This window comes from Amblyomma mixtum, chromosome 3 (genome assembly GCF_055824585.1).
Source record: "Amblyomma mixtum isolate Tamu chromosome 3, ASM5582458v1, whole genome shotgun sequence".
NCBI lineage: Eukaryota > Metazoa > Arthropoda > Arachnida > Ixodida > Ixodidae > Amblyomma > Amblyomma mixtum.
The window spans coordinates 291,633,657-291,656,531 of NC_143014.1; the positions used below are offsets into that span (position 1 = coordinate 291,633,657).

The 22,875-nt window shown below is 46.2% G+C and overlaps 1 protein-coding gene and 1 pseudogene across 1 annotated transcript; both read right to left on the bottom strand.

Annotated features, from left to right (window-relative positions):
* Window positions 1–5,821: 5,821 nt before the first annotated feature.
* Window positions 5,822–6,901, bottom strand: LOC149355154 (uncharacterized). The gene has a single exon (XM_089576075.1). The coding sequence runs from the start codon at window positions 6,899–6,901 to the stop codon at window positions 5,822–5,824; it is 1,080 nt and encodes a 359-aa protein (XP_089432201.1).
* Window positions 6,902–8,042: 1,141 nt separating this feature from the next.
* Window positions 8,043–22,875, bottom strand: part of LOC149355155 (uncharacterized) — a 57,827-nt pseudogene continuing 42,994 nt past the window's right edge.

Sequence of the window (22,875 nt, forward strand, 5' to 3'; positions counted from 1 at the left end):
TCTTCGACACTATCTTTCGATACAAAGTTGTGTATCGGTATTAGGTATCGCTTGCCACAAATTGAAGTATCGGTATCGAAAATACAATTTTTGTGTATCCTGTATTTTAATAATACTCGATACTCAAAGAAATCAATGGGCCACAAGTTTTGAGGTTGCTGCGAGTCATACTTTGGGCCCGCGGCGCTCGGTCAGCGGGTAGCGCACCGAAAAAACGCACAGACGATTACTGTCGTCGGTGATGCGAAATCTGAGCGCAGCTCATCATATACCACCTGCCACCGCTGCCAGGTTGCGTGTTACGCTGATAGCCACCATCCGGGATCTCCCCGTGGCAGCCACCTTCCGGTTGTCCATTCCTTCGCTCACGCCGTGGCAGGTGGCGTTTCGCTCTGCTGCTACCTGTCATCTCTCAGGTGACAGGGTGACCTGTGACCTGTCAGGTAGCGTGGTACGCTGACACCTAGGACACCGAAGCCAGAAACGGGCACTTAAGAGCAGCATTCTAAGAAGGGAAGAATTAGGAAAAGTTCTTGTCGTGCGGGAATAATGGGATTCCGTTGTTTACGTCGCCTCAAGCTCAATTTATATGGACCTCGTAGTGATCTTACCACGTTAAACAACAGAGGTGGGAAAGCAATGGGATAGGGCTGATTCTCCGCTCGTGGAGTTTGTCTACTTGAGTGTATTCAAGATACCATGAACGAAGAGGTTGGTCAGGGCATTCTTGAAAAGGTTAGACTTCCATAGGCAGGCAAGAATCTGGGATTTAAATGTGTTTCAAAAGAAGCACGTCCTGAAGCACTTTTCTACGCTTATGGAAGATTGGATGAATAAGAAGACGGTGGACCTAACTTATTTATTTGATACTGCCAGTCCCCTCAGGGATCGTAACAGAAAGGGCATTTAATAATCCAATGGCATACAAATGTGGCAATGACCAATCTTTCAAAATTCAGATTAATGCACACCATAAAGTTTATACGTCATCAGGAAAGCAGTTAAAAAACTACAATGAAGTGAATGATACCACAAAATACACAAAAAAGGTAGGAACAAGTTCACAATGGCTAACACAAGAATTATTGAGATGTAAGAAAATCGTTTTCAACAAGCGTGATAAAGGCATTTCCTGATGAGGCCGCCCCGGCGGCTCAGTGGTTATGGCGCTCGGCTGCTGACCCGAAAGACGCGGATCCGATCCCGGCCGTGGCGGTCGAATTTCGATGGAGGCGAAATTCTAGAGGTTCGTGCACTGTGCGATGCCAGCGCATGTTAAAGAACCTCAGGTGGTCGAAATTTCCGGAGCCGTTCACTACAGCGTCCCTCATAGCCTGAGTTGCTTTGGGACGTTAAACCCGCATAAACCAGCATTTACTGATAAGCTGTTAACGGTGCACATGCATATTCAAAGCGTTCCGTTCGCGTATTGTCCGCGGAAGTACTGAGTTACCTAAGAGCGCAAGTATGGACTGCAAACTCGTTTAGGCAGAGAGGTCGGCCAGGGGAAGGGGGGGAGGGGGGAGAAGGAAGAGGGTCGTGATGTGTGACGATGTAGTTAGAAGAGAGAAGATAATATGCGCACGCACGTTTGATTGCGCCAAAACCACGAGTCGGCGCCCATTTCACTCAAAAAACGTCAGAACGCCCGCAATGCCTGAGCTGCTTGCTGTTCAAACGCTTCAAGGAAGCAACCAACGTTAGTTTTTGGCGCTAATATACTCGAAAAACCACTAGTACATGATCTACAGTCTCGGTTATGCTACAAGTGGATCAGTCCGGGTTGTCCGCTCGTCCAATTAAATGTATGTACTTTAGTGTGAAAGCGACATCTAAATGAAGTATATGCCGTAGGCCGCGGGATTTCACGCGGTACCCAAAATTTCCCGCAGTGTCCAGGGATCTATTGAAATACTATTCGGTGACCTTTTCTTGGCCAGAAGAAACGAGCTCAGTGGTCTCTATTGCCAGAGACTTGTAGGTGGTGTGGTGTAGAAACCGTCCTAAAATTTATAGTCCAGGTTTGGAGTCCGTGAATATATTAACACCACCTTTGAGATGTGCCGAATCGTTTCCCTAGGAGCCACAAGTTCAGCAGCGATTGATGTTGAAATATCTCTTAGAACAAAATTGAGAGTTATCTGCCGAGCGGATATCACCACAGCTGCTCTCGATGGCAGTGGGGATGTAGATTCGTGAGTGTATACGTCAACGTAGCTCTGATATTCTGACCAGAGCAACTTGCTTCAGTGCATAGACTGGCATCATGGAAATTTCTGTAGTATTCCGGTGTCATGCAGGCATATGGAACGCTGAGCCATCCAACGGAGCCATCAGCCACGGTGACTTCACGGGATGATATGGAAGGGCATAGCCTGATGGTATTTGAGGCTGATGGCAGCGGTGCGCACTTGAAAAACTGCTATCCGGCCGCTCATTCGGAATCTTCGTCACTGGGTGGCAACAGTGTCAGGTGAGTAAGCGTAAATACACGCGAAGTATTTCATGCGACAAATATATTGATATTGGGCAGGCACGTGCTTCCTAATAGTTCCTTTTTTTAGAACCCGCCGCGGTGGCTCAGTGGTTACGGCGCTCGGCTGCTGACCCGAAAGACACGGGCTCGATCCCGGCCGCGGCGGCCGAATTTCGATGAATGCGACATTCTAGAGGCCCGTGTGCTGTGCGATATCAGTGTACGTTAAAGAACCTCAGGTGGTCGAAATCTCCGAAGACCTTCACTACGGCGTAACTCATAGCCTGAGTTGCTTGGGACGTTAAGCCCCAATAAACCAAACCAATAAACCAAACCTTTTTTTAGAGGTGCGCCGCCGCTATCCTAAGCATGCCTTGAGCGCCTGCGCTTGAAAGCTCTTTAACGACCGCAAGCGAGAAATGCCCATATTAGAGAGTTTGTTTGTGAAAGGGAACCACACGTTGTTTCCCTTTTCCACACGTTGTTCCCCTTTCCGTTGTTTGTTTGTGAAAGGGAACCACACGTGTCGCCTAAACTTGCATCCCGACATACTAGCATGATAAAAGAATTCTTAACTCACCGCTTCCAATCAGTCGTTGTCAATAACCAAATGTCTGACCTCCTACCAGTCTCCTCAGGCGTGCCCCAAGGATCCGTCCTTGGGCCACTCCTGTTTCTAATTTATATTAACGACCTACCTGAGAAATTACATTGCCATATTCGGATGTTTGCTGATGATTGTGTTATTTACAGAACAGTCACTAACACCTTCGACCAACAATCCCTTCAAAATAATTTAACTCATGTGCAAGACTGGTGCAGTGAATGGCTAATGACACTTAACACAAGTAAATGCAAATATATGTCGTTCCATCGTCGCCGTTACCCTCTTCTGTTCCAATACAGCATATCTAACGTTCCTTTCGATCTTGTCCAATCATACAAATACCTTGGTGTCCATATTTGTCATGATCTTACATGGAATACGCATATTTCAAACATCATAGCATCCGCCAACAGAACACTAGGATTCTTAAAGCGTCACCTACGCTCTGCACCTCAGCATGTCAAGCTCCTCGCATACAAATCATTAGTCAGATCAAAATTAGAATACGCATCTCCCATCTGGTCTCCAAAGCAAGCATATCTCTGTAATTCAATTGAAGCAGTTCAAAACCGAGCAACTAGATTCATTCATTCATCGTATTCTTTTGATATCAGCATATCATCCCTCAAATCACAGTCCAGCCTACCTACCCTTGCTCATCGCCGCTGCATTGCCAGTTTATGTTTGTTTCACAAGTTTTTTTACTCTGAGCTCCGACAGGAACCATACATCTGCGCACCACCACCACGCATCTCCCTCCGCACCGGCCATCAGCAGCAAGTGTCACGACCTCACGCCCGCACCACTACATTTTCTTCATCATTCTTCCCCCGGACCGCGAACGACTGGAACGGCCTTCCCCGAGAACTTGCTGCTATCACATGCCAATCATTGTTCATCGAAGAAATCACGCGTGTACTTGCTCAGTGATAATCTTATATTTGTATAACTTTCTACTTATTTTTTAGTCATTCTGTTTTTCATTTCTGTGTGCCCCACCCCTTATGTAATACCCTCTAACGAGGGTCTTTAAGGTATTAAAGTGAAGTGAAGTGAAGTTTGCGTACTCTATGGGATTGGTCTGACGAATGTTTTGTATGCAAGTAACTTTGTTTCACATGCTGTAAGTTTGAGGCTTCTATTAAAAAAAATAATTGTTTTTGTGAGGTTGATGTGACTTTCTTAATATGAGGATCCCATTTGAGGTCTGACATTAGTTTTATGCCTAAGTATTTGTATTCGCGGACAGATGCAAAAGTATTGTGGCGTAAAGTACGTGAAAAAGCGATCTATGCTTTTTTTTTTCTGGTTACTGGTAAAAGAACCGATTTGTTAGCTTTAATACTCGTCTGTCAATCTTCGCACCACTTGGTCGCTGTTGTTAAGGCGTTATTTAAAGCTATATGGTCATTGACCAAGTTAATTTCCTGTTATAGTACGCAATTAATAGTCAGAAAAAGTGTAATGTGAGAAATTCTAGCCGGCAGGTCATTTATAAAAGTTAAGAATAATATTGGGGACAGAATACTTCATTGGGGAACATCTCATATTACATTTGATGTCGCGGACTTTTCGTAGATAATTTCAACAAACTGAATCTGCTCAGTCAGGTAGTCCCTAATCCAGGCTAAAATGTGTCCAGTTGCTCAAGGCAGTTTGTGTCGAATTTCGAAATAAGTTTAGTGTGTGATACGCGGTTGAAAGCTGTCTAAAAGTCTAAGAAAATGAGGTCTACTTGTTTGTGGTGATCAATAGCGGTGGGTACACCCTGTGCTAGTTCAATTAGGTCGGTAACGGTACGAAGCCGTGTGCGAAAACTGTGCTGAAAAGGTGTTATTATATTTTCTTCTCGATAGGCTGTTCTGTGTTTTGAGATGATGTGTTGAAGTAGCTTGCACACTGGGCTGGTTAGTTAGATTGGTCTGAAGTATGAGTGATCTGGTTTGCTACCTGATTTGTGCATTGGTGCAGCTGTTTTCCATTCTTTAGGAACGGTGCAGGATGACAAGTATTTCTACTAAAAATTTTGCTACCCATTCGGCATATCGGCGCAGGAATTTGTTCGAGATGTTATAAGGCCCTGGTCCAGTTTTACTGTCCAAATTTAGTAAAAGTTTTAAGACTCCAGCTGCGGTTACAGTAAGAGGCCCTATTTATGGCCTGTGCAAGGGCTGGTACGCGGTAGGTTTCTGTCATCTGCAGGGAAAACAGAGCAAAAATAGTAATTCATTATGAATGCAGTATTTCAGTTTTCGTCTGGAGATGCTTGGATTTCATTTTTTACTTCAGGGTTTAAGTAACACCAAAACTTTTCTGCAGCATCTTTTAGGAAACTATTCAAGGTATTTGTAAAGTGAAATGTTTTAGCTGCTTTCATTTTGTATTCAAAATCATTGATGGGGATGGTTAATTCTTCAGCTGTTCGTTACAATGGTGGCTGTTTCGAAGCTTTTTTTTTTTAGTCGTCGAAACTGCGCTTTATTTTATGAACTGCGCTTTATATTCGCTTGGCCCGCGACATCGCTCCAGGCGTCCCGGGTCCAGCAAAAGGTTCGTGGGCTAAATCCCGGCACAAGCGCACCCGTCTGACCAGCGGGAATCATCTACCACACAAATAAAGGTCATGAGTTGGCACTGCGCAGGAATGGCAACGAAACACAAAAGACGCGCGGCTCGGCCGCGCATTTCAAGTCCAGAAGTATTAACGGCAGGTAATGGCGACGATGTCGATGAGAGGGTCAATCGCGAGCGATGGTCGATACGTGCGCCAGGGACCAGGCTATCACCGGTGGCCCCGAATTCACCTTCTCCATCCGGTGTATCTTTAGGTGCTTGGCGAGGTGCTCGGAACGGGAGAAGCGCTTGTCGCAGATTTGGCAGTGGTGCGGCTTAATGCCCAAGTGAGAGCGTGTGTGGCGCACCAGCTCGTCCGAGCGGGGAAAGCGCCATGCGCATCCGGGCCACTGGCACGCGAACGGCTTCTCACCCGTGTGTCTGCGCAGGTGCGCCTTGAGGTGCGAGGTCTTGGAGTACGCCTTGGTGCAACCCGGGTAGGAACAGCGGACCAGCTTATTTTGCGCGCGAGAAGCGGAGGGGCTCGGCTGCGGCGCTCGTCCACCTTGCTGCCGCGCCGTGCCGGCCGTTTGGCAGCCAACTTGGACACCCGCTTTAGGGTTGCGAGGCGCGCGTTGTACCGGCTGAAGCCAGCTCTGAATGGGGCTTCCTCTGGCTACAGGAAGCGGAGGCGGGGGCGGAGGCGGTAGCACGCTAAGAGCGGTACTAGACAGTGCGTTGCTAAAGAAGGAGTCACCTTCACTGAAATTGGACATGAGGGTCTTGAGTCCGACACCGTGGGCCACGAAGTCAATCAGGTCGTGCGCGGCAAACTCCTCGGACCAGCCCACTTTGAAGGATCCGTCGGGAGTCGGCGCAGATGAAGTGGCCGAAGCAGCGCCCTCGTAGCCGGAGTATGGACTGAAGTCCGCCGGCATCTGGAAGTCGTGGCCCGTGGGCCACGCGCTGGTACTGCTGGCTGTCTGGCCGCCGGACGACTCTCCGCTGATAAGCGGGTAGCAGCACGTCGGGTCGGTGAATATTCCGAACTCTGGCAGTTGCGTAGCGAGATCCTCAGTGGCAGCGTGGCCCATGACCACCGCACTGCTCTCCCCGTCCTGGCCCAGGCTGCCGTAGTCGCTGGAGAGGAAGGAGTCCAGGTCCGCTCCCAGATCGTCCAGGGGCAAGTCATCGAACAAAAAGGCGGCGTCGGCAGCCACCGTGGAAAGGCCGCCTTCCATCACGAACTCTGTTGCAGCAGGCATGGAAAACCGCGTGACACGATCCTTTACTCACTCGCTGAACATCACGATTTCACACTGTTTCTGCTAAGTTATATTTTCCAGTTTTCTTAGTCTCGGTAGGTACGTAATTAGTAATACAATGCGACAAAATATTTTTTAACCTACGTCACAATGTTTTTATGTCAGTATGTATGCATTCTGAGAGTTGACGGAATTATGATAGTTCTTGTCATCAGCTCTGCTGTAGTCGGGATACGCTACGGTTGGTCGCGAACAATCTTTAGCATAGCAATTCTATACAGCGCACATTATTATCTTGTTGTCAGATAATATAATATTTCTATATTCGTGTCGTGACAGGTGAAGGGCCTACTGAGGAAAACTAAATCTAGTATGTTAGAGCAAATACCTTGTACGCGGGTATGGAGTGGTCAAGCCGTCCTACCAAGCTTGTTATGGTGACTATATATGGATAATCGACGAAAAAGCCAGCAGCGCCTAGCACACAGTCGATCCTGCTGCTGCAAGAATGGGGATTCTGTGGTCCTGGATGGCGCGAAACGAAGATTTAAATGCTTTATTGCGATAAACAGAAATAGAACTGGTTGAAATTTTGGCAGTTTCAAGCAAACAACGTTTTCTGTGCGCAATATTGATAACGTAGTCAAGAAAGTACTTTGAAAGAACCGCGCAGCCTGCTCCCCACCCTCCTCAGAAGAGAACTAGTTTCTGCGTTTGGTGCAAGATGGCGCTAAAAGAACCAATGCTGTGAAACTTTTCTGTTTTGGTTTGCCGTCGCCGCATACGATGGGGATTTCCAAATAATGCTGACCGAATCAGGCAAGTACCTCCCCTAAATGTAGTATGAATCAAAACTGACTACCAAATGCAACCTTGTTAAGAAGTCATCTCAACAAACGGACGAGGGGACTTCTTCACAACTTGCACCTCCAACCAGCCCGGCAGCTTGCTCTCCTGAAATGCAACCTCTATGCGAGATTTGGGCGAGAACAAACGTGCGGTAAGGCTGAGAGTATCTTTTTTCGATTTTCTCTGATCGACGCAAGTCATATGTGTGTTGGACAAACACGGCGGTGCCTGATTGAAAGGTTAAGAAAACGTAAAAACGATGTAGCCAACTCTAAGGGCCGCAACCGCCACTTCACTGCCTAGAATGCACAAGAAACACATACAAAAAAAAGAGTGCCAACATTTTTTCTGATAAATGCAGAGCCCAAAGGAAAACCACAGACCGTAACCACGAGTGAGATCACTGAAGCAGAAAGTATCGTAGGTATTGGGGACCACTGCGCGTTAGCATGCACCCTTCCCTGGCGTTATCGGAAGAGCCGGCGTGCTCGACAAGAGACAGAAAGAGATAAGACTGTTTTCAACTTGCCCGTCGCTCCTGTTTCATCTGCCACGCTTCTTGGCATCTGTATATCCATGTCCATTTCTGCGAAGAAATCACTTCGCAGCCAGCGCTGTGTCTCTCCTTTTTTTCTTTCTCGTCCTCCCCCCTTGCGCTGTGCATAAACCTGCGCAAGTGCAGCTGCTCGGCCAAGCAACCCACGAAACACAGAAAGAGCTTATAGACGTGTAAAAATCTCTTGAAAAAAAAGCTTGACATCTAAAACAAGTTTCATCGAAGCAGTTTTTTAGACTGTGGCGTTTACAAACCTCTATTAGCGTTGCTAATGCTACGCTTCTGTGTGGCTTGAAAACTCGTTAGATAGAAATTTTCAGGAATTTCTTAGACCTTCCTTTTTTTATTCCGTAATTGGTGCATGAATTAATTTGCGCATCTGAAGATTAATTTTAGTGCTTCCTTAATTTTAAACCCTCTAATGCTTCAGAAATGTTAAAGAGTTCATTTTTCTTATATAATCCGCTCAAATTAGAACTGAAAGCTGATTTGCCATGACCGGAACAATGAGCCCACATTACAAGGGATGTATGGCTGTAGTAATGAGCCATGCGTGTGATAAGTATGAAAAGGGAACACACTTTTCAGTCACTGCGTCACTCTTTATTGAATCCAGTGAACACACCCACACAAAATAGAAGACCAGGAAATTAATGTTATAAGCCACGGAGGAGGTACGTTCACTGATTTGGCTGACATTACAACGGTATGCAGATAGATGGAGAGACGCCCTGGCTCTGAAGAGCGCGGTAGCATATTCGCATGCTCACGCTCACCCAGTACCTACGCTTAGCTTTTGATATTGTGGCCTTACTAAATCAAGTTGTGTATATCAGGGGCGTAGCGAAGAAGAATATATGTATTTCTACACCGCCAAGCTGCTAGGTGACTGGAAAGCCTGGTAAAGTATGGGACATACTCCGCGCGCTGGGGCATATATATAACCCGCTCGCTGTCTTGAGGCAGATTAACTTTAAGCCCTGTAAAGCCAAGTATACTGCTCCTCTAAATTATTTCAGTTCCTAAGCCACCTTCGCCCTCAAAACTTTTCCACCCACCTTAATGTAACCTCGAGAAGCTCTACCCAATGCCTATTATCTCAAAGCGAGGCATTGGAGAAGGCGGAGCCTCCATATTCCGGGCGCCCTTCGGGCCCTGTGAAAGGAACGCATGGATGGTGAAAGGAAATTCATAGGCGCAAATGGGTCGCCTAGCAGCTGAAGCTCTGTGCAAGAGACGGAGACGACAACCAGACTGAATAATAACGCATACACCGCCGTATGAATTACAATTATCGTTTGGTTTGGTTTGGTTTATTGGGGTTTAACGTCCCCAAAGCGACTAAGGCAATGAGGGACGCCGTAGTGAAGGGCTCCGGAAATTTCGACCACGTGGGGTTCTTTAACGTATACAGACATCGCACAGTACACGGGCCTCTAGAATTTCGCCTTCATCGAAATTCAGCCGCCGCAGCCGGGATCGAACCCGCGTCTTTCGGGTCAGCAGCCGAGCGCCGTAATCACTGAGCCACCGCGGCGGGGCGAATCACAATTATTGTCTGTCAATTTTTTTCTGAAACCATTACCTAGCACATCCAGTTCATGTTTTACTTTTCCCTACTATGCTCTTAAAGCGCTAGGCAGCATATCTTCTAACTGAAATATTGATAAACGGAAAGTTTAAGCGTTAAATTGCGTGGCAGAGGAGTTAGAGCATAATTCCGGCTACTAATAAAAAGCTGTTATGATTGCACTTATCATTATGGATCCCTTTGGTGTCGAATAATAGGGTCTCGGTAGTGACTGGTGTTAAGAAACTTTGTCGCGCTACGTTTCCTTGCATAAATAAGCAGCGGTACAGCAACGCGAAATGAATATAATCGATATCAGCTGAACGTGTTCAGATTAATTAAGTTGCAACAGATTTGAGGGTAGGTCAGTTAGGTTATTCTAGGTTAGCCTTACTAAGGAAATTAGGCGTTTTATTGTGCTTCCAAAGCAGCTTTACCGACTTTCCTATATTTGGTAGAAAACACTGACGACACGCCTGTAATTTTACCAATTCTGCTTTCGTTTTCCTCTATAAATTGTCCTGTTTGGAACTGCGCATGAAAAAGTACAGCTTGTTGGGAGGGTTAAAACTTCGTAAAGGAGCGCATCTCCTCCCTTTTTCTCCGCTCCCTCCTCTGTTTCTGCTTGAGACGGTGGCGCCATCTTTATTGATGCACAGTTTAGCAGGCGACAGCCGTCACTCCGGCTGGATGCATCTGTTCACGCGGTCCTCTGCAAGAGTTTTTGCCCTCGCATTAAAGTATAGACGCCCGCTTGACAGCGAAATTTTGTCCCGGACGGCTATTTCACCTTTTTGGGATTAGGAATATGGCCTCTCAGGGAAATTCATACGAAGGATGATACTTAACGAGTATTCAGGAGTACCACACAGCCATCGGCCTAAATCAGCATGTAAAAATGCCGTAAGCGTCGCACTGCGCAGAAGCTTTCGTCTTGGTGAATACGGCGAGCCTCGTTGGCTTTCTGTAATCATGTTCGAAGCATTGCAGAACGAGTTGCGTGTCCGGAAGATAGCATTCCTGTGCGCGCATGCGACCTGAGTGCCACAATAATTTGCGAGAATGAACAAGTATACTTGTACAAGGGAGCAAATGCTCAGTGGTGACAACACTACGCCGTGGAACGGCAATGGAAACGAATGCTCGCGGATCAGGGCCATCACAGCCAAGTGATCCGAATGTTTGATGATAAACACGCACTTTTCGGCCGCGATGCAATTCACGGTGCGCGCAAGGCCAGATCGCAGGTGTGGCTGTGGGCTGAGAAGGTAAGCGGTGAGGTATGGAGAAGGTATGCGGTGACTAAGCTGGCGATGAAATCAAAAGATAAAACAAAATTGAGCACAAATTGAGCTCCATGGCTCGCTCAGGGCTGGAGAAGAAGTATGAAGCTCGCTCATGCACCCAGACTTGGAACGTGCACATCGCCTAACATGTGAATGGTTACATTGTCTCGCGGAAAAAAAAAGAACTGACAGGGGTTCAACGATGCTGAATCGAATGTCGAGCGATAGCTCCGGTGATATAAGAGGCAGCGCTAGTTTCAATGTTTAATATTACCATGCTCGGCCGGGATCTTTGGCTGTGTGCGGCCGGGCGTTGCATCGAAGACAGCTAACGTTCTCTTCAACGCATGAAAGGAAAGCGGCGAGCTATGCAGAACACATTTTCATGCATTGCGTGCGATGTCAGTGCACGTTAAAGATCGTCAGGTGGTCGAAATTATTCCGGAGACCTCCACTACGGCACCTCTTTCTTCCTTTCTTCTTTCCCTCCCTCCTTTATCCCTTCCCTTACGTGCAGCTCGGGTATCCACCGAGATGTGAGACAGTGGCGGCGTCATTTCCGTTCCTCAAAACCAATTTCATTTTCATGCTACGCGGCGGCCGCGTTTCGATGGAGGCGAAACGCAAAATGGTGGGGATCAACTTGGCTGAACCACATTATACGGAGCGAAAGGGAACCGAACCAGTGGCTGATGTCAAGGCAGACACGTTGGGAGCATCCGCTGCCCTTTTCGGCTTGAGATACTCTTGTTGCCTGTGCCGCTGCTTCTCCCGACGTACCTCCAATTCCTCATCGTCTTCATCAACTAGACGAGCCCGCTTTCGCGACTCATCTCTAGCGAACGCGGCTTCGTGACGATCTATGTCGAAAAGATTGCTAGAAGCAGCCCGACGCCTCCAATGCTCAGTCGAACAATTCATCCCGGTGGCCGGTTCTGGCTCCACGTGTGTTCGGTGTATAGGCGACGTGCGCTGGCCTTTGTTCAGCAAGAGCGAAACACGTGGTTAGTCAGGTGACACAACTGGCTAGAGCGAGTGGTCGTAGCGCTGGTCGGCTCATGGGCGGAACGAGCGGTAACAGCTGCGACAAGTGGCGTGGTATGAAGTCACAGCCACACCTCCGGTGAGCCTCCAGTTGGAGGTCGAACCCATGCCTGATTCGACGTTGAGCTCTACATGCCCGAAGTGGAGCTTTTCGCTCCAAGAAAATCAAATGTTCAGGGCGACTCATGCAGCATTGCATGCGTCAGTGAGCTCCTTTGGCGCGAGAGCATATGCCATCGCAAGCATTTAAAGCTATTTGCACACTTAGACTGATACTTGACATTAAGTACTGTAAACATTGTGAAGCAATTTAAGGATTGCCCCAGATTGCCCGTTCCCTATACACAAAAAAAGTTACACAAAAAGTTATTTTCCGTACAGCCCCAACCCTGTACTTCGCAATGTAAGCAGCCCACTGATCGGCGAAAAGCTTGGCCCCCATTTGGTTAACAGCAATTAGATCTAGAAAGAGGCACTGCCACATTGCTTTGTAATGCTTATTTGTTCTAGCTCAATACGTATAGACTACACACATGGACCTGTTTGCTGCGTTATCTATGCTCAAGCCTTTCTGTATTAATGATGTCTTTAGGCTCCCCTTTCTTCTTCTTTTTCCTGGGAAGCCCCACAGTCAAAGCTTGCCCTTTTACGGTCCCCGCACGGGCTCCGCATAAACCAAAACTGCATAAACGAAAATTGTAGGCGCGTACGGAGTACCCCTCCAGCCATAGAGTGCCACCAAAATTTGTTATGAGACCAACCATCCCTGTGCCTAAAGGCCGTTGTACGATCGTTTTTTGGGCGGATCCGCCAGCGAGTGGTCCGCTCGCTTTCAGCCTCCGCTCGGGCGTGGGGCGGAATGGTGTTGTGCGATCACTTTGCTGCTGGCGGACGAGACGAATGGTTCGAACGTTCCGATTGGTGCTCCCGTCAGTGCCGCCCGTCTAATCGCGTGCGGCGGTACAGACATGTGTTTGTAGCGAAACACGCAGATATCTTGCGGTAGAAATTACCCATATTAATTGCGGCGTATTCAAGACAATATCCATTACGTCAACGTTTCTTTTGCTGCGGGATTTTCGTCGAAGGTAGACTCGTGGTCGGCTGTGATTCAGGCTGGGACGGCACGAATTGGTTCAGACGACCCTGACGGCCGCGAAACAATTCGCGACAAAACTTTGCAAGATCGAAAGCGAGTCTGCTTATCTGAAGCGATGCCGTCGGAAACGATACGAATTTGGATCATTTCTACCCAAGAGACTGAAAAACGCGTCACATCGCGTCCCCGTTCGACGATACGTTCTCACAACGAACCGTGATTTCCGGCCCCAAAATAACAGAATGCTGCCTGCTCTGAAAGTTACGCTGCCCTGACGATTTCGCTGCGACGACGCGATTCTTACTGCGAATTCTCGATCGGGCCACACTGCAGTACAGGCTGCTAACAACCGTCCGTAATTACTATCGGCATAATCCCATTTTTTAAAATAGTTTCGATTGCATACTTAAAATTTTTTGTCAGTTATTAAAAATAGCACACTTCAGTGTTCTTGCATTGCTGACAGAGAAAAAAAATAATTGCACTTGCAGCCTTTCCCAAGCAATTTGCACAGTCACTGTAATAGGTAAACGGCCTTCTCCTTAGCTCCCTATACTGTTACTGGAAAAGACATGCTTACCTATTCAATATATAAGGTGTGTGCGTGCGTGTGGGGATGTGTGTTAATTGTGCATGTGTTTAACATTCACAATTTAGCGCGACACTGCTGTCAAACACAAATACTAATGGACATGAGAAGTTATGTTTCCAGCTAATTGGAACAGGTAAAATCAGTTGTAATTAAAGCAGTTATGCATTTCACAGAACAGTGAAAATGCAACAATAATGATTTATTTTTGTCATGTTTTTCACGCCATTATTAAACCCAACATAGAAGTAGTACTATGTGGCTGCAAAGGGGCTAAGACGTGCATCACTGGGCTAAAAGGGCATGGCTTTGTTCTGCACAGTGACAGCGGGCCATCAAGTTGTGGTTTAGCATTCCTTCCTGAGCTCATATTGCAGTTGCACAAGCGAGAATGCAGTGTTGAAAACAAGTATGGGAAGTTCTGCTGAAGGCCATGTCATTGTTGCCATGTACAAAACAAGCTGGCATATACTCTGTGCAACTCCAAAGCATTCTGAAATGTCGCTGTGAATGCAAAGCAAAGTTGGTGCCTTCGTATTGCATAGAAGTCTGTGCATGCCATTCTCATTAATATAAATATAATGAGATGTCGGAGCCAGTAAACTGAATTACAGGTTCAGTAAATGCAAGAACCAATTTGGAGGGTTTACATGGCCACGGCTCCCGGCTTAGGCTGGGAAAGAATACTTGTAAAGTCAGGGGAAGAAGGTACGATGGCCATATTATCTGGTTATCTCGAGCAAACACTAACATCTCAAGCAGAATTTGTAAAATTGGATCTCCAGTCAGGGAGCTATGATGTCGTGCTATAAAATGAAATTACAAATAAGCCATTTAAGTATGTGACAGGTATATATGCATATGTTCTCTGATACAGCCTTAAAGCAGTGTCTAAAGTTATTTTCACTGATCAGCAAAATGTAGAATTGCTGAATGTAACGATGACCACTTCCCAATGTAGCAAGCAAAAGTGAACATTGCTAACTGTTAAGTGATGTTCATACCACTTAACATATGCTGAATTTTAGAGTGCTATTAGTTGCTGACTATCAAAATGTTCAGCAAAATATACCTATATCACTGCCAGTCTGGTTTCAAAAAAAGAAATTAACTGAGGCATTGACAGGCAACAGAAATTTGGAAAATAGCAATATGAAGTTAGGCCGAAGAATGCCGAAGAAAAACACAAAAGCAGTGATGGCTTTTGTCGTTTCTTGCTTCTCTATAATGCAACTTGAAGTTGACGGCTTTTCTGTTTAAGATGAACCAGGAGTCCTGTAAACACTATCCTGAATATATAAAAGTCACATGCATATGTATGCATTTGCAGCGTTCTCACTGAGCCATGTTATGAAGTCGATGTCTTGCTTACCTGAGGATACGATAAGAGAGAAGCACCAAGAAAAGACTGACACAGATAGGCACAGTAATGCATGCTTAGCTTTTCAGTGCACGAGTTTAGCTGGCTAAACCTAGCTTGTGCAATGTGCAAGTTAGCCTAAATGCAACTGTATACCGTCCGACAAAACTGTGATGTAAATCTGCCCCAATATTACTTGAAATAGATTGTGAGGATAGTTCTTACGCATAAGATAGCATTGTATTGGTTTCCTGAGCTGAGCAAATGGCTAAGCAGTTTATTACAATTACTTATTTTAACATTTATTATACCTAAACAGTACTAAATGACAATACTTGAGTGGTGAGCTAACATGATACGCCAAGTAAGAACTTAATGAGTTTGTAATTTATACTATTAAGAAGTAATTAACCATTAGCATCCAAGTACAGCCATACCGCTACAAAGGAAAACTTTGTAGGTTTTCTTTGTAGCCTTATGGCTCCACTTGAGCGGATGCTAATGAGTAATTACTCACTTATCACAAATCTTCACCTTGGGGGATTTACCTAATTCAGTGGATGAACATCATCATTTACTGCATGGATTTCTGCAGTGACTAGCTCAAAGGACAAGAGGTTAGTAAGCCCTGTGAGTTGGAACGCCATTCCAGCCTTTTGTGGCAAAAAAAAAAAAAAATTTGAGCAACACTTGTTGTTGGGCTAGTTGGTAATACATACTTCTGAAGGAACCAGCGCACAAAACACAACGGACAAGAAAAAGGCGGAAGAAGTGAAGAAACTATGCAAAAGCTTAAATTTGCTAAAGCTTACAAATGCTATAAACGGCAGCAAAAAACTTTCCTTAAATATGTTCTTTACGGCCAAGACGCACAAGCCTGGCTGCCCCGTAAGAGTCATTGTTTCTGAAACGGGCACGTGGCAAAAATGTGTTGGCAGCTTTCTGCAGATTCATCTAAAAAAACTGACTCTTGATGATCCTTTCGTTGTTAAGCACGCAGGAGAAGTGGTTGAATTTTTAAAGGCCCAGCACAACAAACCACTTTTAGGGTTTTCTGTTGATGTAAAGGATTTATTTTATTCTATCCCACATGACGACCTGCTGGAATGCGTTAACGACTGTATTGACAAGTTTGGTCCGGTTTCCTTTCAAAATGAATGTGGTATTGCAGTAAGCGGTTTTCTGGAACTTCTAGCAGCCTATCTGAAATCAACGTAAGCAGAATGGGATGACAAGGTTTTTCTTCAGAAGAAAGGAATCTGTATTGGTTCCGTCATTGCCCCTTTATTGAGCGACCTGTATTTAGCCAAACTTGATAAAAACGTGAACAGTCGGTTGGAGGGTACAAAAGCAACAAAGATTTTTCGTTTTGTAGACGACTTTCTCGTTTTTCTCGATTGCAGTCAGGATACCTTCCAAGTTGATGTCTCGAAAACATTGGCAATTTTCTTAGAATGCTTATCTCCTTTAACCCTTACACATGAACTTCCGAATAATGGGTCCTTGAGATTTTTAGAATTGGGCCTTCATTTCAAGTGTGATCACCTATGCTGGTCTTATGAGCCAAGGGGCCAGAAGCCGGTACTTCCTTTTGACTCAGCCCACTCTAAGTTGGTTAAAAGCAATGTGGTTCAAGGAATCTTTAGAAATGCGCTGCTAAAATCATGTGAACACCAAATTGAGACCAGTTTTTTAGCGCAAACAATTAGATTAGAAAATGCTGGCTACCCCACTAAGCTTTTAGCCTCAGTCGCTGAAGCAATGCTTAAAAAGTCTAAGCGACCCGATTCGACTGCCACGACTGGCAACGCCAATAGAAAGAAAGTCTCCGTTATGCCGTACTTGCATCGCATTTCGCACAACATGAAAAAAATTGGTAAACGTGTTGGAGTTGAAGTCGTCTTTAGTGCCCCAAAGCGACTTTCCCAGCTTTGCAGAAAGGTCAATGAAACTGGTAAAAAAGAGAGTATATGCAATGTCAGGCACCAGAAGAATTTTGTGCAATGTACCGATTCAGTTGTTTATTCCATCCCTCTGTCCTGTGGAAAGCAGTATATTGGACAGACAGGGCGTTGTTTAAATGAAAGACTAAAAGAACACGATTACAACGCAAATGTCCAAAAGTGCCGTCACATTGGTATCCATTGTCGGGACTGCAAAGATGTAGAAACAGGATGTGTGCCACACTTTGAAAAAACTCGGGTAATGGCCACAATCAGAAACACGAGGCCCCGTGAAATAGTTGAGGCAATCACAATAGCAGCGTTAAAAGAACAATGCATTAGCCAGCCTTCAGTGTCGCTATCTGAGAAAGAACTCGCCTATCTGGCAAAAAATTCGAGGCACTAGCATTTTAACTTCCCACCTTATGCATCCGTCTTTTTTCCCGCGAACTTTATTCCGCTATTTGATACACAAGACTTAACTTTATGTTTCTGTGGGTTTTACCTTTTTAGCTGTTAGTTTTTCCGCGGTGTTTTCTTAATTTTAGCTGTTAGTATTTTTGCCGTGTTACTTGTTGGCATTTTATCTTTTTCATTTCCATTGCCCTGTTAACTTTATTGCTTTTATCGCTTTTATTGGTTTTTACCTTTTTGTTTTTATCTGTTTTTATTATCAGTATCAATTTTCATCTTCACGAGGTCTGGCGTTTTTCCTTGTTTTTTCCCTGTTGTTTTTCTTGCCTCCATTGAAACTTCTCACCTTCACTTGTTATATTAGTTAAGATCTTTGGGTTTGCTTGTGTCGCTTGTCTCTTCATGACCTTGTAGATTCCACTTGTTCCTTCTTGCCTTGTGTGGCACGCCCCCCTGACATGGCTATATATATATACGTTGCATTTGTACTTCCGAAATAAAGTTGTAAGTTCAGCGCTCCTGTCCGTCGTGTTCCGCCTTTTTCTTGTCCGTTGTGTTTTGTGCGCTGGTTCCTTCAGAAAAAAAAATGAATCTTGAAATGCAGTGGCATGAGCTAACTGAGGCACAGCACTGTTTGTGCGACTAGTGCAGAAGGAACCATGACTCAGAACAGATTAGTTGGTTATGTGACAATAAACAGTTTAAAAAAATCTGCAGTTTCTGCACGACATGCAGAAATTTGAAGATTCACTTGTAGTGCTGTTACACTGGAGCTTCAAAAATAGTCTGAGAGAATAAAACAAGCGCCTCAGGTCTGAACTCATTCCAGGATTCTAGTTAAGTTAGATTTTGTGGCATGTGCCATTCGAATACACAAGCTGATGCCACACAGGGGATTTGAACGCAAGAAACTTGGAAGACGGTGATACTAAGGACGCGTCGAGTGTAAATATCATGGGTTGTGGGTGGGTGTATGAGGATTATTAGGTATTTGAACCAGTATACAGTGAATATACCTTTATCGGAAGGCCTTATAAGTTGGCAAAATGTAATGCTGACAATAAAAAAACAATATTAGTGCATTCTTAGTAACATTAGCAAACAGGGCAATCCAGGGCATGGTAAATGTTGTTTTGGAGAACTGAAATGCTGGTATTGATTGCAATATGGCAGACCCCATATAGCTGTCAGTGAAGGCATGTGGCAAAACACTGAAGGGACGGTAATAATGCAAGTAATAAAAAGCTCAGGCCCAAAGGAGTGCCTCGGGGGACGTTCGAGATTGCAGGAAAAGGCAGGATGCATAAGAATTGGCAAGGGAAATCTGCCGAAGGCTGGCTGTTTAAGCTTGGATCCAGTTTAGAGCTATTGGATGCAAGTTAAAGCACGAGAAAACCAGCCTTACATAAATAAGGGAATCGCATGCTTTTTCAAAGCAAAGAACAAAAACATCATAGGGGGATGTTGCAGTCAAGGTGCATGTCGTGAAGAACAAGAAAAAGTTGGCTATTGCAGAAATGTTTTCTAAAAGCTGGCCGATTTGGATGAAAAAACTTAATGGGCCAAAGCAATCTAGGAGGGTCAAGAGTATGAAATGTGTTTGGTGATTTGTAGCACATGCCAATAACACAAATAGGGCCATAGGTGCTGGGTGATGAAGGGTTAAAACAGAGGGGCCAGGCTATAATAAGGCAGGAAGCTATCTGTACAGCATGCACTAGATATGCCTATACAACCTGCTTCTTTTCCCGTTGTTGCTTTCTGTAAATTTCACAGAACTTGATCATAGCGTACTGTGGGGTGCACCGGTGGCAAGTTGGCATGTCGAAACTGTGCTAAGGGACGACGACAGAGCAAGAATTGCTACCCTGTGCAGTGATGTTGTTACCATCGTCTTTGTTCCTAGCGTAGCTTTACCAGCTCCACAGGGATTATTTTGCAGTCTGTAAGTAGTCATGTCTGTAGCAAGCAGTCACAGGCAAATGAAGGTGGTAGCAGACAGACATATGCAAGTGCATTGACGAGATCTCAAATCTTCGAGAATGTCTTGTTAAACAAACTGCTGCGGCTGACCCAGGAAGCGCCGCTGAACAACCGCTTAACACCAACAACGCCGATTTCGCGAGCAGCTCTGCAACAATAGCATTGCGAACACATCCAGTTTCGTACCACTTATCTCCGGATCGAAAATTACCATGAGCAAAATCAACAACAGACACTGTCATTGCCTATGAGGTGCTTCAAGACCACTGTATTTTTCTGATTGCAGTGGAAACCAGCATCCCACTTAAACTAAATACTGCCAAGCATTTGTCAATATTGACTTAACACTGCTAAGCAAAAAGAGAAAGAAAGCAATGGCAAAGGTTTTCTCAATATTTTTTTTCTTCTTTTCCATCAAGACTCGTTATGCTCAACTTGCTCTGTGGACAGTTTTGATTGCATAAGCTGCTGCCACACTTTTTTTTTCTGCGCTACATCAATTGAAATGCTCATGAAAAACAGACTTACGAGTTGGCACATATTAGAGATTTGTACACTGTCAATCAGTCGTGATTGAAAAGCGGCAATGATTCTCGATTGTAATCGCGTAATACCATGTTGTTACAACCTAAACCGAAATGGCTAGAGGAAGTGTTCAGTCACCCATTCATCACGCCGATATGTTTATTGCAGGCAAATGTGCGCACAGCCGGCAGGAAATAAAAAGAAATGACGCTCTCGATGATACATTTGCACTGCACTGATGTTTTCACACAGGTTACACAGTTTCTCCGGTGAGTCGTAACCCGAGCACCCATCATCACCAAACGTACTGAATGGAGCACCAAAGCGCAGAAGGATGGCGACATCGCTGTTGTCGCCGCAAAACAGTCCTACGGCCGTGCAGCCAAGCTCGCGTAGCGTCACGTCGCACACACGGCAATTCTCAAGCACAGTGCCAACACGAATCGCGAACAAAATGGTAACGAATGCGTTGCCAGCAACAACGTCATGTGCACGCTTCGGTCGCGATCACTGCAACCATCGCAACGAATGCGACTAGCTGCACAACGCCACGTTCATTTCAGCATTCGGAAAGCACGGCGTGCGTAGTGAGCTCTCGAAGGTGCACATTTCACTGCCTTGACGTAAAAGCACTCGCTTCGATCGCAATCACTTTCACTACGCGGACACTAGTCACTGTGCTAAGCAGCTCATGCACGCACAGAAGTTCACCGTGAGCGGCTGTTGCTCGCCGCTGTGCGTGACGATCCTCGCAGGAATTAGGAACGCTTGCAGCAACCACAAACAGCTCCATATGAACACTTCGTGACACCGCCAACGCGTAGGTCTTGCGTCGGTTTGAAGAGGCGCTCTGTCAACTACTACATCAGCGTCGATTTCAACTCTGGAAACTGTCGCTGCTCGCCGCTGCTGCACGCGGAGAAGTTCGCAGTCGCTCTGAACACTCGTAATATCAACATGTGGCCAATATAGTATGCCTCGCGGCATAGCTGCCACCACTACAGCCACGACCTATGCCTCGCTCCCCAGTTCAGTCGACGCACGGCCATCTTGCCCCGGCAGGAGCGGATGCCTTCGTCACGTAAAAAGCAGCCAATCGCTGCAATTCGGTCGCCAGGCGGTTCGCTCGTCCGCCCGAAAGTTGAAGTTCAATTTTCCTCCCGCCCGCCGGACGGTCCGCCTGCCTGGCGGATCCGCTCAAAAGCGATCGTACAACGGCTGCGACTTCCACACAGCCTGCGACACCGGAGGAGGAAAAGATGATTGTAGAATAGGCTCGGCCGCCCCCTACTAAACGCAAAGGGGAGGACGCTGATCCGTTTGTGGCACTAGAGAAAAGATTAGAAGCCAAAATCGAAGCTAAATTTGATTCGGTCATGGCCCCAATAGTGCCCTGCGCGAAACCAGATAGGAGCACTAGGTGCGCGGCGGATGACGTTAGAGTTCGCCGCCGCCGCCGCGCTAGGAGCCGCGCCGGCCCGACTACGCCCGCCGGCGCCGCGCGTGTATGCACATGCGCGGCCGATAGTGCGCATGCGCGAAATCAGACAGGAGCACCAGGTGCGCGGCGCGTGACGTCAGAGTTCGCCGCCGGCCCCGTCGAGGAGCCGCGCCGGCCCGAGTACGCCCGCCGGCGCCGCGCGTGAATGCACATGCGCGGCAACCGTACAAGGGCAGCAGGTGCGCGGCGCACTGTGAGAAACCAACCAGTATAAATACTGTGTACGCAGCATTGAGACAACTGCGTGCTAATTTAAAACGCTGTCAAAACAATTGAATAAATAATGTGTTTCAGTAAACACTTCTTTAATGCTTAACATTATATTCGCAACAACAAGCGTAATCAAGGGGAAACTGTAGCTCTCCCTACGTGTATCCTGGAATAGCTGAGCTAAGCTACTGCCATTTTTTTTGAATCACGACAAATATGACAGCTTTAAGAAATAATTACATATCAGCGTCAACACGGAATCGTGCATCATGCAGTACAGATAGCGCACCATAGCGTGCTCTGCGGCTGACGTCACGTGCAGGATTCGTGAGGGTGCAGTTTGACGAGCGGACGCACTCCTTCCAGATCAGCTATCAGTTTTCGAGGGTATCGGGGGCCTTTCTGCAAAAGCAAAACAACAATTACACTGTTGTCTCGTGTCAAAACAGAGGTGAATTTGACACCCGTGGCTAGATATACATATATGAACGATGTAACCTCTAGCCAGCGAGTTGAGTACGAGTTTACAGTTCGATCTGTACACATTATACTGCTGTCTCGTGAGAAAAGGTTTTGGTTTATGGGGTTTAACGTCCCAAAGCCACTCAGGCTATGAGAGACGCCGTAGTGGAGGGCTCCGGAAATTTCGATCACCTGGGGTTCTTTAACGTGCACTGACATCGCACAGTACACGGGCCTCCAGAATTTCTCCTCCAAAGAAATTCTAGCCGCCGCGGCCGGGATCGAACCCGCGTCTTTTGGGTTAGCAGTCGAGCACCATAACCACTCAGCCACCGCGGCGGCCCGTGAGAAAAGAGAAGTGAATTTGGTACCCGCAGCTAGATATGCATGTTGAAGCTGTGTAACATCTAAGCAGCGAGCTAACTATGGGTTCATAGTGCTGTCGTACACGTGGTTCAGTACAGCATATTAACCGGTTCCAGGTATTGTCAGCCAGCGCTCGCCTGATGTCACATTATCTTTCATGGGGAAATTCGCTCATGCGTGCATGCTCCTTAAGCGCACCCATCAGAGAAAAGCAGCA